General features: G+C 36.0%; 1 protein-coding gene across 2 annotated transcripts in view; it reads left to right on the top strand.

Moving 5' to 3' along the window:
* DPYD (dihydropyrimidine dehydrogenase) overlaps nt 1-25,310 on the top strand; it is a 793,664-nt gene that overhangs the window by 453,736 nt on the left and 314,618 nt on the right. For both annotated transcript variants that reach the window (XM_045801716.2, XM_045801717.2), the window contains one exon: nt 18,783-18,947. In XM_045801716.2, the coding sequence (XP_045657672.2) occupies nt 18,783-18,947 (165 nt within the window). The remainder of the gene's footprint in view (nt 1-18,782; nt 18,948-25,310) is intronic.

Here is a 25,310-nt window from a genome sequence, read left to right as displayed (position 1 = left end):
GATACTAACATTTTCTTTAAACACCCAAAATTTCCTTGTGTTCTTTTGTGGATTTTTTTTTTTTTTTTTGGTAAGAAACTTAACATGAGATCTATCCTCTTAAACATATTTTGAAGTGCACAATACCATATCGTTATAACTATAGGTGCAATTTTGTATTGATCCCTAAAATGTACTCATCCTGCATAACAGAAACTTTAGACCCATCACTAATGATCAAGGAAATGTGGATCAAAATCACCATTAAATATCACCTCATACCTCATAGGTTGACTATTGTAAAACAAACACACACAGACACCCAAACTATAAGTGTTGGTGAGGTTACGGAGAAACTGGAACCCTTATATTCTATTGGTGGGAATATAGAATGGTATAGCTACTATGAGAAGTATTATGGAGGTTCCTCAAAAATTAAAATAGAACTACCATGTGATCCAGCAATCCCACTTCTGGATATATATCCAAAAGAATTGAAATGAGGATCTCAAAGTTTGAAATGAGGATATCTGCACCCTTGTGTTTATTGCAGTGTTATTCACAATAGCCAAGATATGGAGACAACCCATAAGTCCATTGACAGATGAATGGACAAAGATAATGTGGTAAATATGTATAATAAAATATTATTCAGCCATAAAAAGAGAAGGAAGTCCTGCCATTTGTGACAGCATGGATGAACCTAGAGAACATTATGCTAAGTGAAATAAGCCGATCACGGGAGGACAAATACTGTGTAATTCCACTTACATAAAGTATCTAAAATAGTCAAACTCATAGAAGGAGAATGTAGAATGGTGGTTGCCAGGAGTTGGGGAAGGGGAAAACAGGGAATTGTTTTTCAAAAATTCGGTGTCAATGATTTGGAGAACAATTTATCTCATTTTCTTGCCTTTTAAAGGCCATTGGGGTAAAGATTGGGGTTTGTGATAAAATTTCCAAACCCTGCCCTTAAAAATGATGTTTTTGAAAATAGGATATCACACAAATACAGAATATCAGCTGAAAATGGATTTATAATTCCATCACTATTAATTAGTACCCTTGCCAATAGGTATGTTAGTCTCATTTTGGTTGCAACAACTTAAGTTGAAGTGAAAAATATAAAGGGCTATCCCACAGGTCCCAAAGACAAAAAGACAGTTGACTAAGGAAGAAAATATAATAAAAAATTGGAACCATGTCTGGACTTTCTCTAAAATTATTGCCCCTGAGTCAATCTAAAGTTGTGTGTGTGGCTTTTGTAACCAGGTGGATGAAGGAGAGAAGAGGCAATTATTGGAAAAGATATGCTGCATTGACAATCCAATAGGTATCTACTACACTATTCTCAAATACTTTAGTTAAGAAGAACTCAAAAGATAGATGATTGCCTCTTTAAATAGCTTTGGATGTTAGAAAGTACTGAAATGCTTTTGAATAATTTTTAATTATTGTGCCAGTTACATCTTAAGGCGATTCAGAAAATGTCTAGGGGCGCCTGGATGGCACAGCGGTTAAGCGTCTGCCTTCGGCTCAGGGCGTGATCCTGGCGTTATGGGATCGAGCCCCACATCAGGCTCCTCCACTATGAGCCTGCTTCTTCCTCTCCCACTCCCCCTGCTTGTGTTCCCACTCTCGCTGGCTGTCTCTATCTCTGTCAAATAAATAAATAAAATCTTTAAAAAAAAAAAAAAAGAAAATGTCTAACCTTCCTCTGTATGACTGTCCTTCAGATAAGTGGTAAAAACTTTTATATATCCCTTGTTTTAATTTATCCAAGCTAAATATGCTTATTTCTTTTAACTGTTCCTTATATGATGTAACTTTAAGTCTCTAACCTTTTCTGTTGATATTGTTTTCCAGTGAAAGTGTTCTCATTTGCCCAAAAGTGGAGGTAGTAATCTGAACGGCTCTGAAAAGGGTGGGAATCACATTTCTTTTTCTAATACTGACTGTACTATTAATATATGCACCAGTTTTTTGTGTGTAGCCTCCTTTCCTTTTTTGAGCCACATTAAAATAAAAGCTACCTAGTATTTTATTAAGCTTTTCAGCTGATGAACTGTGCCTTCTCTATGTTGTGTATGCATATGTTGTGTATGCATATTCGGAGTGTTAGACCCAAAGTATGATTACTTATTACATGTTCTTATATAAAATCTATCATTTTGGCCCTTCAACATCTCTTTGGAATTTGATTCTGTTTCCTACATATTGGTCTCCCTCTTTGACTCTAGAACTAATTTTTCCCCCTGTCCTGAGAATCCCCACCTTGGTTTTTAGGCTCTCCCTGTAAAACATTGAAGATAGAGATAGTACAATTTGTAGTTTTTGAGGAAACTTTATTGATCTCATCATGCACACTTGCATCAGTGATGTAAGCATTTCAGGCTTATTCAGGGTGTTCCACGTTGTAGCACTCACAATCTGTAGCTCAAATCCTTTCTCTTTTCCAGAACAAGCAGTGGCATGTTATCAGGAGAACTAAATCAGAAATCTTATAATCTATTGGGGGTCCAGTTGTATCACTAACATCACTAATTGTATCACTAACATTGCAACTGCAGCAAGTTAGCACTCAGAAACCCCATCCCCAACACCAGAGTTCCCCCAATATCTGGGTGCAGATGTACTACTCAGAGCCATGCACACCATCCCCAAGACCCAGCATCAATTCACCAATAGTAAGGTAGACATCCATATTACATTGCATATATCAGAACTACAGGAGGGTAAAGAATGTTAATGCACAGAAGACCATGGAATTAGAATAATTATTATTTGCATTATTTGAATGATTTGTGTCACACACTGTTCTAAGCACTTTACATGTGCCTCATTTTAGCTTATCCAAGATAACTTTTTGAGATATTATCTCTATTTCATTTTACCAAGAAGGAAAGTGAAGTAGAAAGAGCTTGTTATTTGTCTAGGTGGCCCAGCTAATACGATGAAATAATTAGATGTGAACTCAAGTAGTTTGACTTTTTTTTATTTTTTAAAGATTTTTATTTATTCATTTGACAGAGATAGAGACAGCCAGCGAGAGAGGGAACACGAGCAGGGAGAGTGGGAGAGGAAGAAGCAGGCTCCCAGCGGAGGAAGGAGCCCGATTTCCGGGCTCAATCCCAGGACCCCGGGATCAGGCCCTGACCCGAAGGCAGACGCTTAAGGACTGAGCCACCCAGGAGCCCCTCAAGTAGTTTGACTTTATTCTTTATTTTAAAGTTAGTTAATTAGTTAGTCAATCAGTTAGTTAGTTAGTTAGTTAGTTAGTGTATGTATGTATTATGTATGTAATCTCTACAGCCAATGTGGTGCTTGAACTCACGACCCTGAGATCAACAGTAGCGTGCTCTTCAGACTGAACCAGCCCGGCACCCCTCTTCTTTTTTAACTAGTACACCTTGATGCCTCTTTATATCAAAAAAAAAGTCTCCAAAAATGCAGGTGAAATGGGTAAAGTAGTTTTGGGGTAATTGGTATTAACTTATGTCTCTTAATCTGGTCTCAGTCCATTAAAGTACTTTCTTCTAATTCCTCTCAACACTATCAGCACATTTAGCACATTCAATAAATATGACCTCTCTGTGTCTATGTTGAATAGCTCTCCGTCATTTATTTGTGAAAATGATGCACATGACCTGGCTGGGGGTAGAGCCCTTTTGTGTAATATTAGAAAGCCCTTTCCATGTGAATAAGCAGTTATTTAAGGACTAAGTTCTAGTTTATAGCTTCCGTCTTATCTAAGAAAGCAATCAGATCCCTTGCTTGTTAAGGCTCAGGTACCCGTGATCTTCCATATATTTCTCTGTATATTAGTTTTGTAACCATTTTTAAAAAATAAAATTTTGAAATTACTCTAATTACAAAATTGATCCAAGACATTGTAATTCAATTATAAGATCATAATATGGTAGTATGGTTAGTATCTCCAGTCTACCTTGTGAAGAAACCTTAGTAGAATTTAATTTTGTTATACAAACTTATCAATACGTTAATGAATGAATTTCAAAATTCTCTTCTCTATAGCCAGTAATAAACAGTGGTGCTTGTAACTATCATTTTTTTTTCACTACCATAAAACCAGTCATAATGCTATTTTTTTTTTTAAATCAACCACGACCAAAAAGATTTGTGAGAAAATAGTGGCATTTTATTTATCTGTTCTTTGTCTTTTCAATTTTATCTTCCCCTAGGGCTATTTTAGCAGACAAGTTGTACTTCTGTAGGCCTGCAGTGTATAAATTACTCATTCTTTAGCCTTTGGTAATCAGAACCATGAGGTTTTATTACATTTAAATTTATCACATAAAAGGCTTCTGGAGATCTATGATGTTTGTGTAACCCTCACCTAAACTTGAAAATAATTTTATATAGTGCTATGAAACATTACAGATATTAGCACTACATTTTGCTCCTAATGAGGTTGATAGATTAAAAGGCAATTCACTTATACCATTTTTGCAAAAACAATTCCTGCTGATAAACATTAGTACTGACTATCCACAAAGGGCTGTAAGGACCATGGAGCCAGCTCTGATTAATTTTGGAGATTTCTGAAAGCTTGTCAAAAAACATCATCCTTTTTAAAAAATATTTTGAACTATCTTCCTCTATAAATTTTATTTTGTAGTCAGTTGTTGTATATTGACCAGTTGTTTTTTGGTTTGTTTGTGTCTTTTTTTTTTTTTTTTTTGCTACCTTTTGTCAAGCAGCTTTAATGTTTTAAGCCCTATGAAACTTTAAGAAACAAAATCGCCTTTGACTATTCATGTTTCACCCTTAAAACTTAGTAGGAAAATCAGTATGGTACTTTACCTCATCCTCTGTAGTCATCCTTGGCCTTCCTTTTTAAACTCCTCCTTCACACTTGGGATAAAGGGTCTGTGAATATGGCCCACTGGCCAAATCTGGCCCCCAGCCTGTTTTTGTACAGCCCATGAACTAACATTGATTTTTACATTTTTTTAATGGTTGGGGGAAAAAATCAAAAGAAGAATAATATATGTGACTTGTGAATGTTATGTGAAATTCATATAAGTAGCAGTAAAAAATAAACAGTTGTTCAATACATAACCTATGAAATTCAAATTTTATCATCCATAAATAAATTTTCATTGGAACACAGACATTCTTACTTGTTACATTTTGTCTATGACTGCTTTCGTGTAACAGTGCCAGAGTTCAGGAGTTGAGTGATAGATACCAGATTACCTGCAAACCCTAAAATATTCACTATCTGACTCTTTACAATAGAAGTTTAATTTTACTGACCCCTGCTCTAGACAAAATTCCTAATCTTTGTAAAGCAAAATTTTCGTTTCCTCTGTGGACAGATACCACTTCTTTTTGCACTCAAGACATATCTTTTTCAATACCCTCCTGTCCACTGTGGGTTCAGAGGTCTCTAAAGCACTAGAATATGGTAAGAATGTATGAAAATATCTATTAATATTATGTTTATCTCTTTTTCATTTCTTTTTTTGTAAATGTTTTACTTGGAGATACATGGTCCAAAGGTTGCTTTCATTGATGGATACATGATCAAAAGATTTTGGAGACCAAAATATATGTCATAATCTGTTTTCTACAAAATATAAGTGTCCTGCGGGAAATTAATTGGTAGTACATGAAAAAAAGTTTTAGAATTCAACAGGTTTGTGGGACACTGGGTTATGACAGGTAGGTCTAGTACCAGATACCTCAGGGCCTTTAATATGCTTAGGGGCATTGTGAGTCACCATGAGAAGCTGTCTCCTCGGTGGTTTCTGAAAATGATCTGGTCACAGAACTCCCCATTCATCCCCAAATAGCTCAGCCGACACCCTTGGGAAATGTTCTTTTATGTCATAGGACGTTGAAGAATGTTAACTTTCATTGTATATGTGGAATCACAGATGATAATTCTAGAGCACTATATAAATATAAGCTGTCATTTGAGATGCTTTTATCAGTCTTGACACCCAGACAAGCATTTAAGTGACTAAATTAATTGCCACTTAAAGGTATTTATTGTTGTGTTATTGTTAATTAATTAATTAATTTTGAATACACTTAAAGTCGGAATGTGATTACAACCCAAAGGAAAACTGACCAGGTATTGTTTCTTCTCACCATCTAATGATATCCAAGGCTACTTTAGTAGGTTAGTGGTAGAGTCTCAAATCAGTATTTGAAGCAAAATGATCAGAAGATTTTGATTGTAACTTCTCTATGATGATCCAGTTTATTTTTAGATTAACCATAAGAGTATTTATTTTATGGTTATATCCAGCATTTCCATCTGCCCACCTCTTTTTTGTTATGATTTTGGTTATACCATTTTCAGAATTAACAGCTATTATGATTAAAGTAATTCATTAAGTAATTTAAATGATAAAATTCTACATTTCATACTGTCTTCTGAAGGATGAATAGATAAGAATGTATATTATCTCAGAAGACTGGGTTTGAACAAACTGACCATTCTACTTACCGGGGAGGAAAAAGTTTTTCTCAACCCTCTTAAGGCCCCTGGCTGAGTCTGAAAATGAAACTGACAAAGACAGAGTCACGGGAGAAAAGCATACACACATTTTATTGCATTTTTACATGTACATGGGAGCCTTCACAAAAGAATGAAGACCTGAAGGGACCAGAGGAGGAAACTGTTACACCTTTTAGACGAAGAAACAATACATTTGTGAAGTGACAAGACAGAGGGGTATGGGTTAGGGGTAGCTAGTGGTAAAGAAGTAACTAGGAAGATAAGGATGAGTTTAACAAGGTTTATCTCTACAGATTTCTTGGCCTTAAACTCCCCCTCGCTAGTGATAAGAATGTCTTCCCTCTTTCTGCTATGGGGAGAGTATTTTTCACAGGGGAATTTTAAGACCTGTGTCAGAGATGAAGGGTCAGGGTGTGAGCTCAGAGTGACTTTCCTGCTTCTGAAGCTTTTTAAAATTCCTTCAGTTTAAGATCTTTAATATGCCAAGATGCCATATTTGGGGGTAGCATATCCTGAATCCCACCCAATGCATAGACTTTGCTGTGTAAATTTCTTTTCTACAATAAAGCCTAAAAAGTGTTCCTGATAATTAAAATAGAGTCCTATTAAGAGTAACACATTCTGAAGTCCAGAATTTGGAGTTTCGTTGTTTGCTTGGTTATTTGTTTTTGTCTTTTGATTCTAATTTTTAAAATCTTTCCCTATGAAGCCATACTGATCACCTTTTAAATGTAACATGATTATCCCTATGAAACTAAAAATAAAATAAAATAAAAATCGAAAAAACTTTAGAGGATACAGGCAGGAAGTTTTTCAAATGTCCTTCAGTTTACTTGTTTGCATTTCCTCAAAAGAGACTGGTGTAAAGCAGTTTGGAGTTTACAATAGCTTTGAAAGCATTTATTGTTCCAAGGCTAATTTTAACCTGTGATAAAGATTGCTTTTTTTATTCAGTTGAATGTGATATCCAGTAATTGTTTGTCAAGGCTAAGTGCTGTAGGACATAATACATTCTTTAAATGGTGTTTTGTAATTATAATACAAGCATCTTTATGGCCTAATATATGAAAGAATGCTATTGGGTAAGGGTGTTAGAATTATGAGAAAGCAGACTTTAAACTTTATTATTTCAATTATTAAATCTCATGGCTGCTTAACTTACATTTAAGGGAGTTTGACTTTGTGTATTTGCTCAAATGAATGATTTTTTTGTTCACTGAATGGTTTTGCAGATCTTGGCAGATATACACTTTTCTTCCCCCTCCCTCTTACTGCATTTCCCATTTTTGCTCAGTAGGATATTGGTGGGGAGGATTACCTAAGACAGCCAAGGACAGTCAGGTGTGTGTGTTACCTGAAGTGATTTTCATGAGTTTGAGATTACCCTTTAGCCATAAATTTGTGTCATGGGCCAAAAAAGTTTTCAGGTAGTAACACTTCCGATCTGAAATGTTTTGTCTCTATGTTTTACAGATAAATGACTTTATGTTATCCTAAGAGTATCAGCTAAAGTTATGTAAGGGATCATGTCATACAGTCTCATCCTTTTGTTAGAGGAATGACCAGAAGCAGTACTCTCCCTAAGACATCATTCAGGGCCATATATAAACACTGGCGTCAATGCTGAGGCCGCACAGACCAATCTTAGAGTCTTAGCTAGCTGCCTCTAGAAAAATCTTCAGGTCTGCATCCCATCATTTTTTATTTTCAGTATGAAACATAGCATGTATACAAACGAATGTATATAATTTAGATATACATTTGAAGAAATAATTAAATGAATACCTTTTTCACATTTCACATGGAAAGAGAAACCTTAGATACTCCTGTACCTTTAATCTTATGTACCCCCTACTCAAATACAGCCCTTTCTTTTCCCTCTAGAGTCATGATGACGTGGTTTTGGAATATAAGTGAGGTTCGGTGGGGGGAGGTCCGGAGCCCAGGACCAAAAAAGAATTCTTGAGATGTCTTTGGTGCAAAATGGTGGTTTTATTGAGGCACAGGGACAGGACCTGTGGGCAGAAAGAGCTCTGCCTTGGGGTTTTGAAAGGTGGCTGATATATACTGTGGGGTTGGGGGAGGTAAGGAAAAAGGAAGGTTTTCAAAACAACTTTCAAATGCTAAAGAGGACTGACCTACAAGATATCGGGGGCCTTGCCATTATCAAGTTAAGGTTATTTTCCCCTCTAGCAAAGTATTAACATTTAAGATAGTTGGGAGGTTCCTGGAAGACTGTCACACATGTCCCACCCAGGAGTGGGGGTGGGGAGGGTTACAGCTTGTCAGCTTATGCTTTGTTTTCTGCCAGCCTTCTGCTCCCTCATCAATGACTTAGAATTTGTCATCATCGTTTTCTTGCTTTTGTATATGTTTTACCACATATGTATCTCTATGCTGTTTAGTTTTGCCTGTTTTTATATTTCATTTAATATAATCATGCAGTTTCACATTTTTATGCAACTTGATTTATTCTTGTTATTGTACAATATTTTGTTTTTCATGACCATCCTAGTTAAAGTAACATCAGCTCATTCATTTTCTCTGCTGTATACTACTTTTTCATTTTTCCTCTTGTTCAAAAATGGAATTATTTTATCCTCATTCTTGAGTTATGATTTTGAAGTTATGCAGTTCTCAGTTAACATTCCTTCCTTTTTTTCATTTTTTAAATTAATTATTATTTTTTTTAAACGTTCTTTCCTTAGAGAAAATATTTTACTCTCTTCTGACTTCCATCGTCACTGTCAGGAAATTCACTGTCAACCTGCTTTTCCTTTGTAGGTAATCTCTTCTTTCTCTGGCTACTTCTTAAGTTTTCTGTTTGTTTTTGGTATTTTATTTGTTACAAGGTGTCAATTTTAAAAAAATTTCCTTGAGTTTGTTGTTTTCCCTGAATTTGAAGATTGGTTCCTCTCATTAATTCTACTGAATCCCTAATAATATCTGATGAGGTTGTGGGATACAGGTGAGGTTCAGTGGGGTGGAGTCCGGAGCCAACAACCAAGAAAGAATTCTTGAGGCGTCTTTGATGCAAAATAGTGGTTTATGAAAGCACGGGCACAGGACCCGTGCTCAGAAAGAGCTGCTGCCCCGGGTGGTGACGGGTGGCTGATTATATACCATGGGGTTGGGGGAGGTAAGGAAAAAGGGAGGTTGAGAAAGCACTTCCATGTGTTAAAGAAGACTTGCAGGATATTGGAGGCCTTGCCATTGTCAGGTTAAGGTTGTTTACCCCTCTAGTAAGGCATTAACATGAAGATAGTTGGGAACTTCCTGGATTTTTAGAAGTATCTCTCTAGGGTCTGCAGGTTATAAAGACATTTAATTGTATTTACGTTCCCTTCTGGAAGCTAGGTTATTGATAGAAATGCTTTTTGTAAACTGAGGGAGACTCAAGTCTTACAGGATTGTGGTCTTTATAGGTTAATTATTTCTCTGTCCTTTAGGGCAGCCAGGCATGCCCAAGGAATGTCACATACATCCCATGGTGAGGGGGGGGTTTGCGGGATGTCAGCCCCTGCCCCATCCTCAGCTTGCCCTCTGCTCCCCCATCAATATCTATTGAACTATTGCCTCTCTCAAGACTCCCCATTATCTTGTTGGGAGCCCCAGTTAGATTTCTCCTTTCATTCTCACTCTATTTTCCATGCCTCTCAACTTCCAAATCACGTTTTGCATCCCATTTAATCTTCCCACAGATATCAAGCAGACTAATTCACTTCAGCTAGGTCCCATCTCTTTTTTACCCCAAACTATTAAGGTTCTGTTTTCCCAATTTGTACTATATGTATTTTTTAACTTCTAGAAATTCCTTTTGCTTATATTTTAAATTTTCATGTTGTTTTGAGTTTCTTATTCTTTGATTATACATTCAAGTCCCTCTTTTATTTCTCAAACATATTAAACATTGATATTCTATATCTTATAATGTCAGCATCTGTATTCTTTTGTGGATCTGATTTTGTAGCTTTTTGTTCCTACTGGCTCTCACTTGTGATATTTTTTTCTCATTTGTTTAGCAGAATTCTTCTGTTATGAGTTCACTTTCCATGGAAATTTATTTATGAGGATTTCTGGATACCTGGGGTAAAAATCCCTCCAGAGACAGTTTGAGATTGTTTCTCCTAGTTATCTGTGGACACCATAACCAGGAGCCACCTTTAAATCAAACTTTCATCTTGAAGTTTTGCAGCCCACACAAGTTTGAAATCGTAAGGGAGACATCTTTTCTTTTTCATCCACAATTAAGGCTAAAATAGACGTTTACCCCACCATTGCCTTCTGGTTGTTTTCTAGTTCACAAATTAAGAGCATCGCTTTTTGTTTGTCCTACGTTACGGTTAGGCCCTCACTTTTTCTGCTCTCTCAGGTGTGTATAAGTCATTAGAAATCAGGCTCTAGGCCACCAGGGACCAGCAGAAACATTTGAGAACAGCCACCACCCTGCAGGCTAGGGTGAATCTCTGCTTTGTTGTCATTTTTGATCCTGAAGAAATTTCTTTATTTTGACACCAGTTCAGTTGTTCATCTTTTGTTTTTCTCATATCCCTGTCCAGTCTGTTTAAATGTACTATACTGTGAGAGTTTTTTTTTCCCTCAATATCTTGTTAACCATACTGCAGCAATGGAAAACTCCTGTCTGATTCTTTTAGATGCTTCCTTCCTTAAATAATAGCCATTTCATTTACAGTGGCGTCTAGAATAAAACTAGAAAATTTACACCAGTTTTATAAAAAGTAAAGTTTTAAAAAAATATATTTATCATTTTCAATGAAAATTCTGCCTTAATACTTGAAGATGATTAATAATTATTAAAACTGACTCATGCTTACACCTTCACAGCTGCTGTTGTGGGCCTTAAAAGATTTCTTCAAAGCATATCACATGATCATCTTATAAGCAGGCCAGCAGAAATTTCTAAGTTAATTACAGTTTGGCAGAGTGTATCCAAAACCTCTTATCTGAACAGTGAACCCAATAATTTAATCAGTCTGTCTGTTGATTAATCACGTTCTAATCCATCTGATATCAGCTCTGAAAAAGCTCTTCATCTGTTCCTTGTAAAACTTATCTCTGTGAATGCACAGCTGCTGTGAGCTATTGGTATTAATAACTTGAATAGGAGACAGAACACAATGGATTCTCAAAGCCTGCAGAAAAAAGTTTGAACTCCTTAAAACAGTCATTCAGGACTCTCTAATCGGACCCAACTCCACAATCTTCCCATCCTCATTTCCTGTTGCTTCTCAGCTTCAGCCCACGTACTGGTTAAGGCCAGGTGCCTGAACTCTTCTGTTTTGCCTATTCCTGAAGTTGATGAGCTGATGAATGAATAAATATGTATTTATCAAATACCACCTGTCAGATATGTATTATAATATTTCACTTACAATCCTACAACCTCTCTGTCATAGAGTGAAGCATATAGTGAAGACAGATGAGAGAGTCAAAGAACAAAACAAATTACTTTTTGGTGTCCTGTTTACAAAGTTATAAGCTCTTTGAAAAAGGGCAAGAGGAAAGACAAAAGGCTACACAAGTCCATGATTGAATATTTTACTAGTATGACATGAATCAAATTCAAAAAATTAATCTCCATATTTGAGCGGTGTGAAATACCAGGTCCCCTAGATGTTTGGCACTAAGAGGCGGGGACACCTGATCCAAAGTGAGCACTAGAGAGTATGTGAGTAAAGCCCTTCCTTGACATATAGGAGACATTCAGTATATTCAGTTTCTATTCATTGTTTCCCTCTTTAAGCCTAGTCAGGTTGTAAATGGATTTCCTCCTATTCATTCTAGAACACAACGTGCTGTTTGTTTTTCCTTTTACTTCTACTCTCTTACCCTTCCTACACAGGGTATCCATTGTGTCGATTCAGTCCAGTGCGAGACTGAGACTGAGTGTACGCCAGGCTGTCTGTGTGGACAGTCTTAAGCACACCAACACCCTGGAATCACAGAATTCCCAACGTAACCTGAAAACAGGAGAGGATTTTTAAAGAGATCTTACAGTTTTGATCTTGCAAGGTTTGGGGCCGCAGGAATAGGAAGCGGGTTGTCATGGTTTATTCAAGACTGTGTAGAAAGTTTCATTTCATTACGGATAGTAATTTTGTCCATTTTACATCCACTTTCCTAGTTAATTTTACTTTGTCAGTGTCCATATGATATTTTCTTCTAAGTTTTCTAAGGTGAATTTTGCAAAGACTAGTCCTGGTGTAGTAGATTCTTTAAGACTCCTTTAAAACTATTAGCTTAGCTCTCAATTACTCCATCTTTGTTTATGTGAGCATATAGATGAATCCTAATTCATTCTCCTCTGCTAGATATAGTTAACTAGAGAAGGGGTAGCAAACCCAAGTTCAGCCCATTAGAGTCTCTGCAACCAGGGTAAAATTGGGCCTGAGAGATTACAAGATTTTGGTGTGACTATACCTGTACCTTATAACCTGGAACCTGTCAGGGGCCTATGGTTCTATCATATGAACTTGAACTGTAACAGAGGAAGCCCTCTATAGAAAGAAGGAAGAATGAAGAGCTATGCAAATAGAAGCAGACAAAGAGGCAATGAAACATCTTGAAATGCATTTCCTTCCTGTTATGGGAAGTATTCCTTTTTCTTAAAGTAAATACCACATTCCACTTTTGAAAAAAAAAATTTAACTTGTTTAAATTGACTTGTTTTTCTTGCAACTAAAACTAGTGCTGAAATTAGATGCAGGTATCACCTGCATCAAATGTGAAGCAGTCACTAATATTATTCATATCACATAAATGCACCTGAATTCTAGTCTCATCTCTAATGCTCACTAGAGCTGGACGGCAGTGGACAACTGCCTTTACTTTCTCTAAGCATCCAGTTTTAGTATTAGCAGCATGATGACAGAATTATGAAGATCAAATAAAATGATGTATGTGAAAGATCTGTGCTATAAAAATCTAAATTATTTTTTCTACAATTTCAATGCCACTATTTCTCTGATAATTTATCTTGTATTTCTAGATAACACTGTTACTCTTGTTTACTGTGTTTTCCATGTGGGTAGACAGATTTCAAGTTCTTGATGACAAAGGGGTAAATTTTGTCACAAATTCAGGTTTTTGAGTGCTATCTTTATATAAGACCCTAGGATGGAAAAATTGATGTATTAAGAACAAATTCTCATCCTACCCATTCTGCCCCCCCAAAACAACCAAGCAGAGATTATTCTGACCATTATAACATTTATTTTGGGGCATAATCAAATATTAATATACTTAGTTCATGAAGAAAATAAAATGTTAGAGAGTTCTTTCATAATCGTGGACTTGTACTGGAAACTGGGCCACTGTTGAATTTTATTTTACTTTTTGCTATTCCCAGGGTAGCCGTATGCCAAATTTATAATGATAGAACCATATTATGTAACAGGATATTTGTTGTTAGATTTATTTGCAAAATGATTCTCTTCTACTCTGGAATAATGTATAGATAAATCCCAGTTATTCAGAAAGTGATATATTTAAGAAGGCAGTTTGTCATGCAATACATTTAATTTTTGAAATTCTAGCTTATAAAACTAATTAATTAAAAGATTTGTTTGACAAAAACAATCAGTTTACAGCAGAATTTTGGAAATTAAAAAAAGGAACAACTTAACCCTAAGATTTAAATGACCGGTTTTCAGGTAAACCGATAAAACTTTCTCTGTAGCTCATAACAATATGCACTATGATACCACAAATTTCATTAAACAGATTTCTCATTTTACCAATGTGTTTCTGCAATTTGGGAGTAAAACTTCTTTAAAATAACATATCACTAATACTTTTAGAATCATCCTTGCTCCACCATCCCCGGTGATCCCCCAGCATCCACTCTCCTGAATTATTTTTAGTTATTCTCTTACTTATATTTGGTCACATAAATATGTTTCACTAAACAGCATGTTGTGTTGTTTTGTTTGTTTTAGGTATCATATTCTATATATTTTTCCACAGCTTGCTCTTTTCACTCAAGTTTTAAGTTAATCTGTTGTGGCACAGTAGCTGTGGCTCATTCTGAAAATTGTATTTTTCATTTTCATTCAACTTTTTTGGACCCCAGTTCTTTTCCTAGCCTCTTACCAAGACATCTCTGCAAAGTTTTTTTTTCTGTTCACTGAGGCCTTTGTGACTATCTTGATCCAGTGGTAACCATGGAAACACGATAGGGTTTTTTTTAGGATAAGAGAGGTCAAGTAACTGAACTTAAACAAGCAAATATAATCAGCCTGTTTACCATTTAAATCTCTTTACTAATGCTGAAAAATCACTAGCATCACTTCAAATGTTAAGAGGTCACTAACGCTCGATTTTATAATGGTAGTTACAATATCACATAAAGCAGAGATATCACCTAACATTTCCTTACCTATAAACATCAATTTAAAAAAATCTGTATATTGTTAATGCACTGAAGATTAGAACTGTGGTAATTCATCTTCTTTGTTATAGAGAATGAACTCATTTGTTCTAAATATTCTGAATATGTTTATTTTGTTATAGTAAGTCCCTTAAGCAATGCTAATATAATTTAGCTATTAAATATTAAAGCAAAATATTATCTTATAAAATCATGCTCAAATTCTAGTATTCCCAGGTCAAAAGCTTTAGTAAGTTATTGCCCAATTATTGAAGCTCTAACTCTATAATCATATAACCCAGGATAATTGGTTGTATCCATTTTCATTCATCTTCCACTTAATTTAACAATTCTAAGAAGTCTTAAGACAGTGGAGAAGGTTTTTTTGACAAAGTAGCAAATAGGAATGAATTTGGGAAAGAAAACCTGGAATAAGATTTCTATTACTGTTTCATCACTGGGTGACAATCTTGGAATCTGGGCACTTTTATTGAATTTGGAATATGCTGAATTTTTAAATTGCTAGGATGGCAACAATTGACTCACTGATAGTTGACAAGCTCTACACAGTAGGCATATGTAGTTTGGGCAGTTGTTCAGGATCTTTTTTTCTTTGCTTGAGTTAAGGAGAGAGAAAACTGACCTGTTCAGAGAAATACTGCCTGTCGTAAGTCAACGTGAAGGAATAAGCAACCCCTATTATAAAGTAGATAAAAATCCCCTTTGATTTGCCTTGCACTTCCTGTTTGATCTTTGTTAAGGAGCTCATTGAAAATTCTCCCATGGTATATTTACAGTTTAATACCAGATTATAGAAGAGAAAAATAAGACAACTCTAACATTAAAATTAAACTGAAGTCACAGTACACAAAGGAAAAATCTGTAATGGCAAAATTTTAGGTTTTAAGTTACCACTAAAGTGGGGCATTTTAAGAAAGAAGCATTTGTTTGACTGTCCTCCAATTAAATCTTGTCCATTTATTGACCCTTTGGCCATTGAGTTGTTGACCTAATTGCTATGAGGAGGGTTACTGTGCAAAAGCATATGGCTTAGATTTACTGGACCATTGAGATTTTCTTTACTCAGTATGGGTACAATTTTTCCATTCTGTGTTTTTTTTCTTTTATGAAATTAAAAAAATCCTAAACATACTGTGAAGATGTGGGCCCAGCCTAGTAGGGTGTGGACACAAAAAGCAAGTATAGTTGGTTAAAATCCTGATAGGCTCATTGGCTGAGAAATCCCGTAGGTAGCCATGGACCAGGTTAGGAATTCACATCCAGCTGACACAGAAAAGCCCTAGAGTCAGACCGTATTTGAATGAGGCCATTGTATTTGTATCCTAGAGATGAGATAAACCCAGCAAGTTAGGACCAACAATTGGGGAGATCTCTTAGAAGCTACAGGATGATGAAGTTCAAGGATGCTTCCTGTTATCGAAGCTCTGCAGTAGGCTGAGATGTCTGAGAAGGAGAGAGGTGGAGTAATGGATAATCTGTGTCAAGCACACTACTTTCAGGATCTAGCTATGGTTGGTGGTAGGGAGCTGTATATAGAGAAGGGGTCCCTGAGCTATCAGGGGAAGCAAGGAAAGTCCCCAATTCTGGAGTAACAGACTAGTAGAAAGGATCTAAGCAAAGAACTGTACCTGAAATTTGAATATAAGCCCAAACCCACATGTCTGTTCAGAAACAGAATAAGGCCAGCAATAAATCCCACACCTCAAGACAAGACCCATTCTAGTGCCTAGGGTTTTGCTCTAGGCTTCTTTAAAAACCATTTGAGCACCTGCTAAAGGCCAGGCTAGAAGCTGGGCATGTAATAGCAAACAAGGGAGTGTCTCCTTTTCCATACCTTACACTCTAGTGGAAGGTTCAGACCAGAATATAGATAGTCACAATATAGATAGTTAATATAGATAGTTAAGAATGCCAATTGGGGAAGGTATATATTGCTATGGTGCCGTAAGTCAGAGCAGCTTATTGAGACTTGATGATGTTGGAGAGATCGAAAGGGTTCTCAAAGGGACTGAAGTCTAAGCTAAGACCTGAAAAATGGGCAGGAACATTCAGTAAGCAGGACGTGCCACTAAATTATAAAATAGTCATTTAAAATAGGTGCCCCTTCATTTGTGGAACTATTCAGTGCCAGGGCACATGAGTGGATGAACTGAAAGAGGACTCCGTTCACTTCCTTGGCCAAGTGTTTCTATGCAGAGCACAACCTGTGGCCTAGAATGGATTTATCTAGGTGAAAGGCTTTTAGGGTAAGGGGTAGAGCAGAGGAAATGAGGACCTAAAGTCTTAAAGAGTATGGCTCTTGAAAATTGGAGTATGGAGGAAAACCATGTTTACTTCTTCCTAGAATTGTCTCCTCAGACCACGGCAGCATGAGAGTACCTACCTGGGTGAGCTGCACAGAAGCCACCTGCAGGGATGCAGACATGATTTAAGCATTTGCCAAGACAGAAGTTTGACCCACTGGGCTTGAGCTTCCTGCGGTGACTCTACTTGTCATTTTACCCATTATAAGATTGTGGAACACTGTTTCACAATAGCAAATCAAAGTAAGGCTGGTGGTGTTGCCTACAATTACAATAGAAGTGGAATGGCTTAATTAGTAAAACATTAACTGGCAGGATTCCTATAAGTAAAAATGTACATATTTAAGGAGGCTTATTGTAACATTTATACCATTTATTTTATAATATACTAATTCGAATGTAAAAGTGAATGTAAATTACCAGAAATTAACATGCAATGTGAAGAAAAGTCCTTTCATCCTCTGCAACTGTAGCATTTGGCAGATTCAGGAATAAATAATCTTTTGTGGCAAGGGTATGCCTTATCAAACATATGCAGATCAGCACTAATTAATGCTAATTAAGGTTTCCTGTCTATCTAGTTGGAAAAACGTCCAAATGTTATGAAATCCAGTTAGTATGCCTATTACGCTAATTGTTTTATATGGGGTGGTTCTTAATTAAAATATGTAAATTGACCTTAATTGCTATATACTAATGGGGGTTCATGTTATCTCACTAAAAGTGACAAGATGGTGAGGAGGGGTACTTAAATGACTAATTCTGATAAATCCTTAACTAAATGACCTTTACTCGAAATTAATTTTAATTGGAAGTTGGCTAAAGAAACATTTTTCTTCTTTGTTTCTTTTTAGTTTTTAGTAATGTAAGAATGTTACTCTTCTTTGTTAATACAGCTTTAGAAGCAGTTGTGCATTGTTAATTACACTTAACAAGCAAGTTAATTTGACTGTTTACTGTTTATAGTTATCAGGAAGTTATTGATATCCTCATTTCAGTCTTGGGAGAAGTGAGTGCTCATTGAATGTGAATTTATAGTTAGAATCCTATATAGGTAAGTTGACTGACCCAGTTAGTTTGTTAGAGTATGTGTTGAAGTTTGATGAGCCAGTAGTATTAATATGTACTCCTTGGGTGATTTACATTGGAATTGGTTTTTAAGAAAAATATTTTTTTCTTTACAAAACATTGGCTTTTATTGGAGTTAAAAACTCATTGATGGTATTGGGATTAAATAGACTGAAATGATATTCTTATATTTTACTTATCAGGTTTTTATTTCTTATTTAATTGCAAACAAATTAAAATATGTATGCCCAAAACCAGTGTAAATTAATTTACATATTTTAACTTTTTTTTTTTTACTATGCTAACCTTGCAATTACAGGAAGTAATTTAAATAAAACTAACAAATATTTTACTCTTTCATTTGGAAGTAGTTTATGTTCATGTGTAATTTAAAATATATTTTTAAAATCCTTCTGTAAAAATGTGAGAAAGGACTTGGTAAAATATTGTCATATGGAAATGAGCATAGAATAAAGATTGTAGTTTTTCTTTGTCAAAAGGAGACCCAATATTTTTATTCTTTTATCAGGACATCGTGACAAATGTTTCGCCTAGAATCATCCGGGGGACTACCTCTGGCCCCATGTATGGCCCTGGACAAAGCTCCTTCCTGAATATTGAGCTCATCAGTGAAAAAACGGCTGCATATTGGTGTCAAAGTGTCACTGAACTAAAAGCTGACTTTCCAGACAATGTAAGTGTGATTTAACGTCTAAAACAAAAGAATTGGCATAAGTTGGTGAATGTTTATTTAAACATCCAATTCATAGGCTTATAAATATTAATGCGTATAATATATTTTATTAAAGAATCTGCCAGTTGCCTTGCTGATGCATAGAAAGATAAAAAAGAAAGAAAAGCTCAAGAACTCATAAAAATCTGCACAATGTGAGGCTTTGTTATAAATGGGTGCCATGCAGATGGAAGAAGTATCTACATAAGCAGGAGGAAGAGAAATGAAATACTCATTTTATTGAGTTGATTTTCACTGGATGTGGCTAGTATTTATGAAGGTGATGACCTTAGGAAGAAATTGCAGACTGTAAATCATTTTAAATATAAACCTGAGGCAGAAGCAGAATATCTTCATATATAGTGTATTTATATTTTTTCAGTGGGAAATAATTTACCAAAAAATTTTAATACCTTTATACTAAATGAGTCACTGTTTTTTATAAAACCCTTCCTTTAAAAGTACCGTGCACAAAGATTACATATATTTCATTTCTTTACGGATTTTAATATGTTGCCAGTAGTTTTTTAAACCTGTAGATGGTATTTTCTCTTCAATAGATGGTTAGAGTTGTCCTTGATGTTATTCATTCATTTTTTTCTCCCCTTCCCTCACCTCAGTGCACATATGTGTGCGCACATGCACACACACACACACACACACATACACACACACATTCCCCCTCTTCACCTCATTTTCTCTCTCAGAGCTGGTGATGAATGGAGGTTGAGGTTTGAGCCATGTGTGTCTTTATTTGTAGAAAAAGATTCAAAGACAAGTTGGAATGGTTTAAGTATTCTAATGATAAATATTTTAAAATCTAATGAAATTTGTGGGTATTTTCCCACAAACTGATAAATTAGAAAATCTTACAAAGGGACTTTTGCTATCATACTATTGTCTAACCCATCAAGTTTTGTTTTTATTTTTTATGTTTTAGAAAGTCCTAATTGTTTCAAAGTTTTCTTACATTGAAGCAAAATTTAGACATATAGAATATAATTAATCTTCTTCAAGTCAAACCTTCGGATATGAAGGGAATTATCAAGACCCATATGAAACCTATAGCTTCTGTTCATTAGGAATTTTTCACTTTCTGAAAATGATGTTGCAAATCATCTGTATGTTCACATTATACAATCAAGTCTTACAGCAATTATGTTGAGAGACTTGTTTCTTAAAGGACCCAAATCTTGTGGGAAGCTTTTCTCAGAATGACAAGGAGAAAAAGTGGGTCAACCATAAGAAGAATTATTTATATATATATTTAAGATTTTATTTATTTACTTGTCAGAGAGAGAGAGAGAAAGAGAGAGAGAGCACAAGTAGGGGGAGCGCCAGGCAGAGGGAGAAGCAGGCTCCCCACTGAGCAGGGAGCCCAATGCGGGGCCCAATCCCAGGACCCTGGGATCATGACCTGAGCCAAAGGCAGATGCTAAACCGACTGAGCCACCCAGGCATCCCTATTAATATATTTTTAAACATGGTCTACAGGTTTAAGTATTATACTGGGTACTGAACATGCAATAGCATAATAATAATAGCAATAAACTTAAGCTCTTATAATATTAAACTGTGCTTGGTACTGTTATAAATGCCATATATATTTTAGCACTCATTCTTTAACCAGTCTTATAAGATAAGTGCTGTTACTTTCCCCATTTCACAGAGGGGAAACTGAGAGGAAACACAGAAGTTAAGCAGCGTGCCCTGGGTTACACAGCTATTATAGTGGGCCCCCTCATCCACAGTTAACAGTTTCCGTGGTTTTAGTTACTGGCAGTCAACCACAATCCGAAAGCAGATGATCCTTCTTCTGATATATTGTTGGAAAGTCAGTAGTTGCTTAAAGCTATGTCACAGTGCTTATGTTATTCACCTCACTTCGTCTCATCACATAGGCATTTTATCATCTCACATCATCACAAGAAGAGTTAAGACAGTACAATATGGTATTTTGAGAGAGAGAGGGAAAGATCACATTCACACAATTTTACTACAGTATCTTGTTATAATTGTTCTATTTTATTATTAGGTACTGTTGTTAATCTTTTATTGTGCCTAATTGATAAACTAAACCATTATCATAGGTATGTCTGTATAGGAAAAAGCGTGGTGTTTAGTGGGTTCAGTGCTGCCCATGGTTTCAGGTATCCACTGGAGGTCTTGGACCATATCCTCCATGGATTAGGAGGGATTATTATATACAGTGAAGCCAGAATTTATACTTGAAATCTGCTTTCGGCATCTGTGCTCCTGTCTAACGATAGTGTTCTCTAATGCACATACTGCAGTATCATTTCAGGCCTTTAAATTTTCAATACTACTTTTTAATGCAACATAAGAATAGTATGAAATATAATTTTCCCAAATATTGCTTCTGTAGTATTTAGATATGCCAATGTATCTGGAAAAAATCATTTTTCCTGGAAGAGAACTCCCACCAATGGCTGGTCTTAAGTTCTATCTACCCTCTTCTGGGCAGGAGTGAGATGTTAAATAATGGCCTCCTAGAAATGACAGTAAGTAGATAAGAAAGCTGAGATGAAACCTTCGCTTTGTGATTCCACAGTCAAGTAGAAAGAAGAGGCACATTTAAATGTTCTTTTCAATTTCCCTGGAAACAATTTTCTTCTCCTATAATACTTTTTCTTCTGAGAAAACAATGTATGCATTTCTCGTTTCTAATTCTTTCACCATTTAGATTATACTCATTATTCTTTTTCTATATTCTTAGAACTAATTTCTAACATTTTTATTCCCCGTATCAAAGATAACATTTTAAATACAATTAAAGTGGCATTCCCATTTGAACCCATAGAAATAATGTGTTGCACCTAGATATTGCCATGCTGAGAGTAGAATATCCCCCACTGTTTTGGAATTACTCTGATGCCAAACCCAATGAGCTGAATGAAAGAAGGTGACCCTTCATTTTCCAAGTTTAATTATCACTCTCACTGGAGTTTTCCCACATCATTCTCGAGTGCGTGGCTGCCACCTTTAATGACAGGGATCAGATAATTCAACCCGCTGTGGCAGCTTCTAAGCAAGGGCTAACTTTTCTGAAAAAGAAATTATCCTGGGGGTTGTGGGGAAGGGATGTAGGTCAGCTGATATCAGCAGCTAGTATCTCTCTTTCCAGAGAGAGTAGGCAGTTGACCATGAACTGGAGGAGACAGCTGGAAGAACATCTTGAATATAAAGGCATCGAGACCCCTGAAATATATTGTTAGGGCTTGTTTCTTAACTATCACACAGTTACACCAAAGCCTACACTTATACTAGACTTCTGCCCAGCTTTCAAGGTTTCCTTTTATTTATCTGTGAATTAAATTTGGCACACTGATCATTGTAGTGACAATTATTACTAACTAAGATGTTTTTTTTTTTTTTTTTGTTCCTAAGCTGAGATTTTGCAATGCTTATTATGAAATGTACTGTATAATTAGGGCTTACAGAAATCAATTTTAAGTGAATCCTTTCATTCTCACTGCAAAAGCCTTAGAAACCGTATATTTTAGGCTTTGAAAAAAAATTTTTACCAAAAAAATACATGCTGCATTTTGTCTGAATGCACTGAATTAGCAAACAAAGACTGACATTTTCTATCATTTGTGGCAGCTAAAGTAAGAGTTAGGCAAAAGATAGGGATTCAGCAGTGAATTAGCTGGTGAAGATAGAAAAGGGAGTGATGGCTTTGTTAGAGAAATTAATAAAGGAAGAACAATTGATATGTAAATATGCTTCTGTTACAATACACCTCATTCTACTGAAACCCTTTCTCCGTTCATTACTGAGAAATCAGCATTGCACACATTAAGTTCAAAATGATTCCAAAGAAGTTGTTCTTCGTCAGCATTCCTGAAAGTGCTTTCCTGACCAATAGCCTTGAAATACAGCGTTCTGAACCCTATGTGTGTGCCATGGACTCCTTATACACCCTTGCGAAGCCTAAAAGCCTTTCTTCAGAATGTGTTTAAATGTGTAAAACCCAATTCAATAGTTTGCAAAGGATTCCCATTGTATTAAAATAGAATGCTCAACTCATTTTAAAGAATATGGTATAGTAATGCATGTTCCTCTTTAGTAAGTCACTAAAAACACAACCTAGTGGCAGATCTAGTAACTACTGCAATTTTGACATATAACGGTGACTATCAGTCACACCATGAAATATTTGTGACAACTGTGTGGTGATTTCCTGTGACTTCTGTTAGTGCAAAGTTACAGGTATTAATAGTGCTAACTGTGGTTTATTGTATTCATGAGAAAATGCTAAATTTCAGCAGAGGTTAGTGAAAATAAAGGCCTAAGCTTTTTCCCGTTGAAGTTCATGCATTCTGTCAATAATTCTGTGGACTTCAGATTGAGAACCTATGTCCAGTGGTTCTCAGTTCTGGGTGCATATTATCACTTGGGGAGCTTCAGAAAAGGGACTTATGGTTAGACCCTGTACTAGTTCCGTCATTTCAGAAATTCTGGCATGGATGCAATGAGTATACATCCGTGTGTGTGTATGTGTATGTGTGTGTGTGTATGTGGTGTCTGTATTTTTTTATAAAGTTCATTAGTTAATTCTACTGCATATAAAACCAGCATCATTCATAACCCTTGACATACATCATTAAATATTTGTAAAAGTCCTGTATCAGAACTCGAGAGCCATTTATAGGTGCTAGGAACTGTACTATGGACTTCATTTGTCTGTGAAGCCAAATCTGTCCTCAGTTTATAGATGAGGAAACTGACATTTTGAAGTATTGCATTGCACAGGGCACTGTGTCACACAGCTAGTAAGTGAAATCACTGGGACTGAACATCTTCCCCTTACACCTTGTAGAGGTAGTTCACTTGGCTCTAAAGATCCCGAGGAACTAAGAGTAATATGTTATTTCAGTCCTCCCTTACCCACCCACTCAGATGGGTCAATTATATTGAGCTCTCTTAACCACAGACTCTCAAATAGAAAACAAAATCTTTTTATTGGACAAAGAAAGAAGTCTGTCATCAGCCAACCATTATTTTGTCGTTAGTCCCAGCACAGGACATTTTGTAGCTCAATACTTAGTGCTTTGCAGGGATGTAGCTGACTTTAGAAAACAATATCAGTGACTCAATGTGGACCTTGGTTTGAACTGTTACCTGGTTCCGTCTTACGTTCTGTACTGGAAAGTAGGGAGTCAAGAGATTCAGTTAGATCTATGTATCCTCTAAGCAAGAAGGATGCTCATTGCTTATTCAATGGATGTTCATCACCCCGTAACTCCTGCAGTCTGCTTCTAGGCACCATGAAGGCTGACTCAGCAGAAGCAGACTTTCTTTTCTTTGGATTATTGATAATTAAGTCTCACTCATTAGAAATAAGGGGATTTTGTCCCCCCCCATCTATTTAGAAAGATAAAATTTAGTAACAGATAAAACTATTATATATATATATATATATATATATATATATATATATATATATATATATATGTTGTCAGGCCAACAATGACCAGTATAGGATTGTATTTTTGCTTTCATTTTTTATTAAACCATTGCTTTCTTATCACAGAGCTTGTAAAACAAACATCAACTTGGCCCTTTCCTCCTCATATCCTGAAGAGGATATTCACCAGCAGAAATGTATGCATCCCTGCACTGGAGGGATTCCTCCTTTGCTCCCTCTGGAATTTTTGAAGCTTGTCAAGTCTCTGTTACTGTCCATTTCTACACATTTCCATGTTGATTTATTTTAAAGAAATTAGGAAACTGCTAGGGCAGGTATTGAAGGGAAGGCTAGTATATGCCCAGGAAACTCCTTCCTTCTTTCCATCATGAATTCCAGAGGACATAGATAGTTCCCAACCTCCCTTCTTTGCTAAAATCCAGGACAGTTATCTGATGACATTATTTATTTTTTAAAAGATTTTATTTATTTGAGACAGAGAGAGAAAGTGAGAGAGCACAAGTAGGGGGAGTGGCAGAGGGAGAGGGAGAAGCTCAGCAGGGCTTGATCCCAGGACCTTGGGATCACTACCCAAGCTGAAGGCAGGCATTTAACCGTCTGAGCCACCCAGGTGCCCCAACTTTATTGATTTTTTAAAAGACCTATCTAGTCTACAAAAAATAAAATAAAATTGAATCGTAATAGAAATGGAAATTTAAAAAGTTAGGGTGGAAGGAGGTAAAATCGTCCATATCCAATTATCCTAACCAATGTCTGTTTTCATTTTCCTAGAGTTGATAGAGTCTAAGAGCTAAAGGCATGAGGTTTTAAGTCAGAATGGATTTGAATCTCAGCATGTCCTCTGACATGCTATTTATTGGCACTCTCAACCT

The sequence above is a fragment of the Ursus americanus genome, chromosome 12 (genome assembly GCF_024610735.1).
Source record: "Ursus americanus isolate L20-20 chromosome 12, mUrsAme1.1.p, whole genome shotgun sequence".
Taxonomy (NCBI): Eukaryota; Metazoa; Chordata; class Mammalia; order Carnivora; family Ursidae; genus Ursus; species Ursus americanus.
Note: the sequence above shows the minus strand (reverse complement) of the source record. Positions and strands in the feature narration are given on the sequence as shown.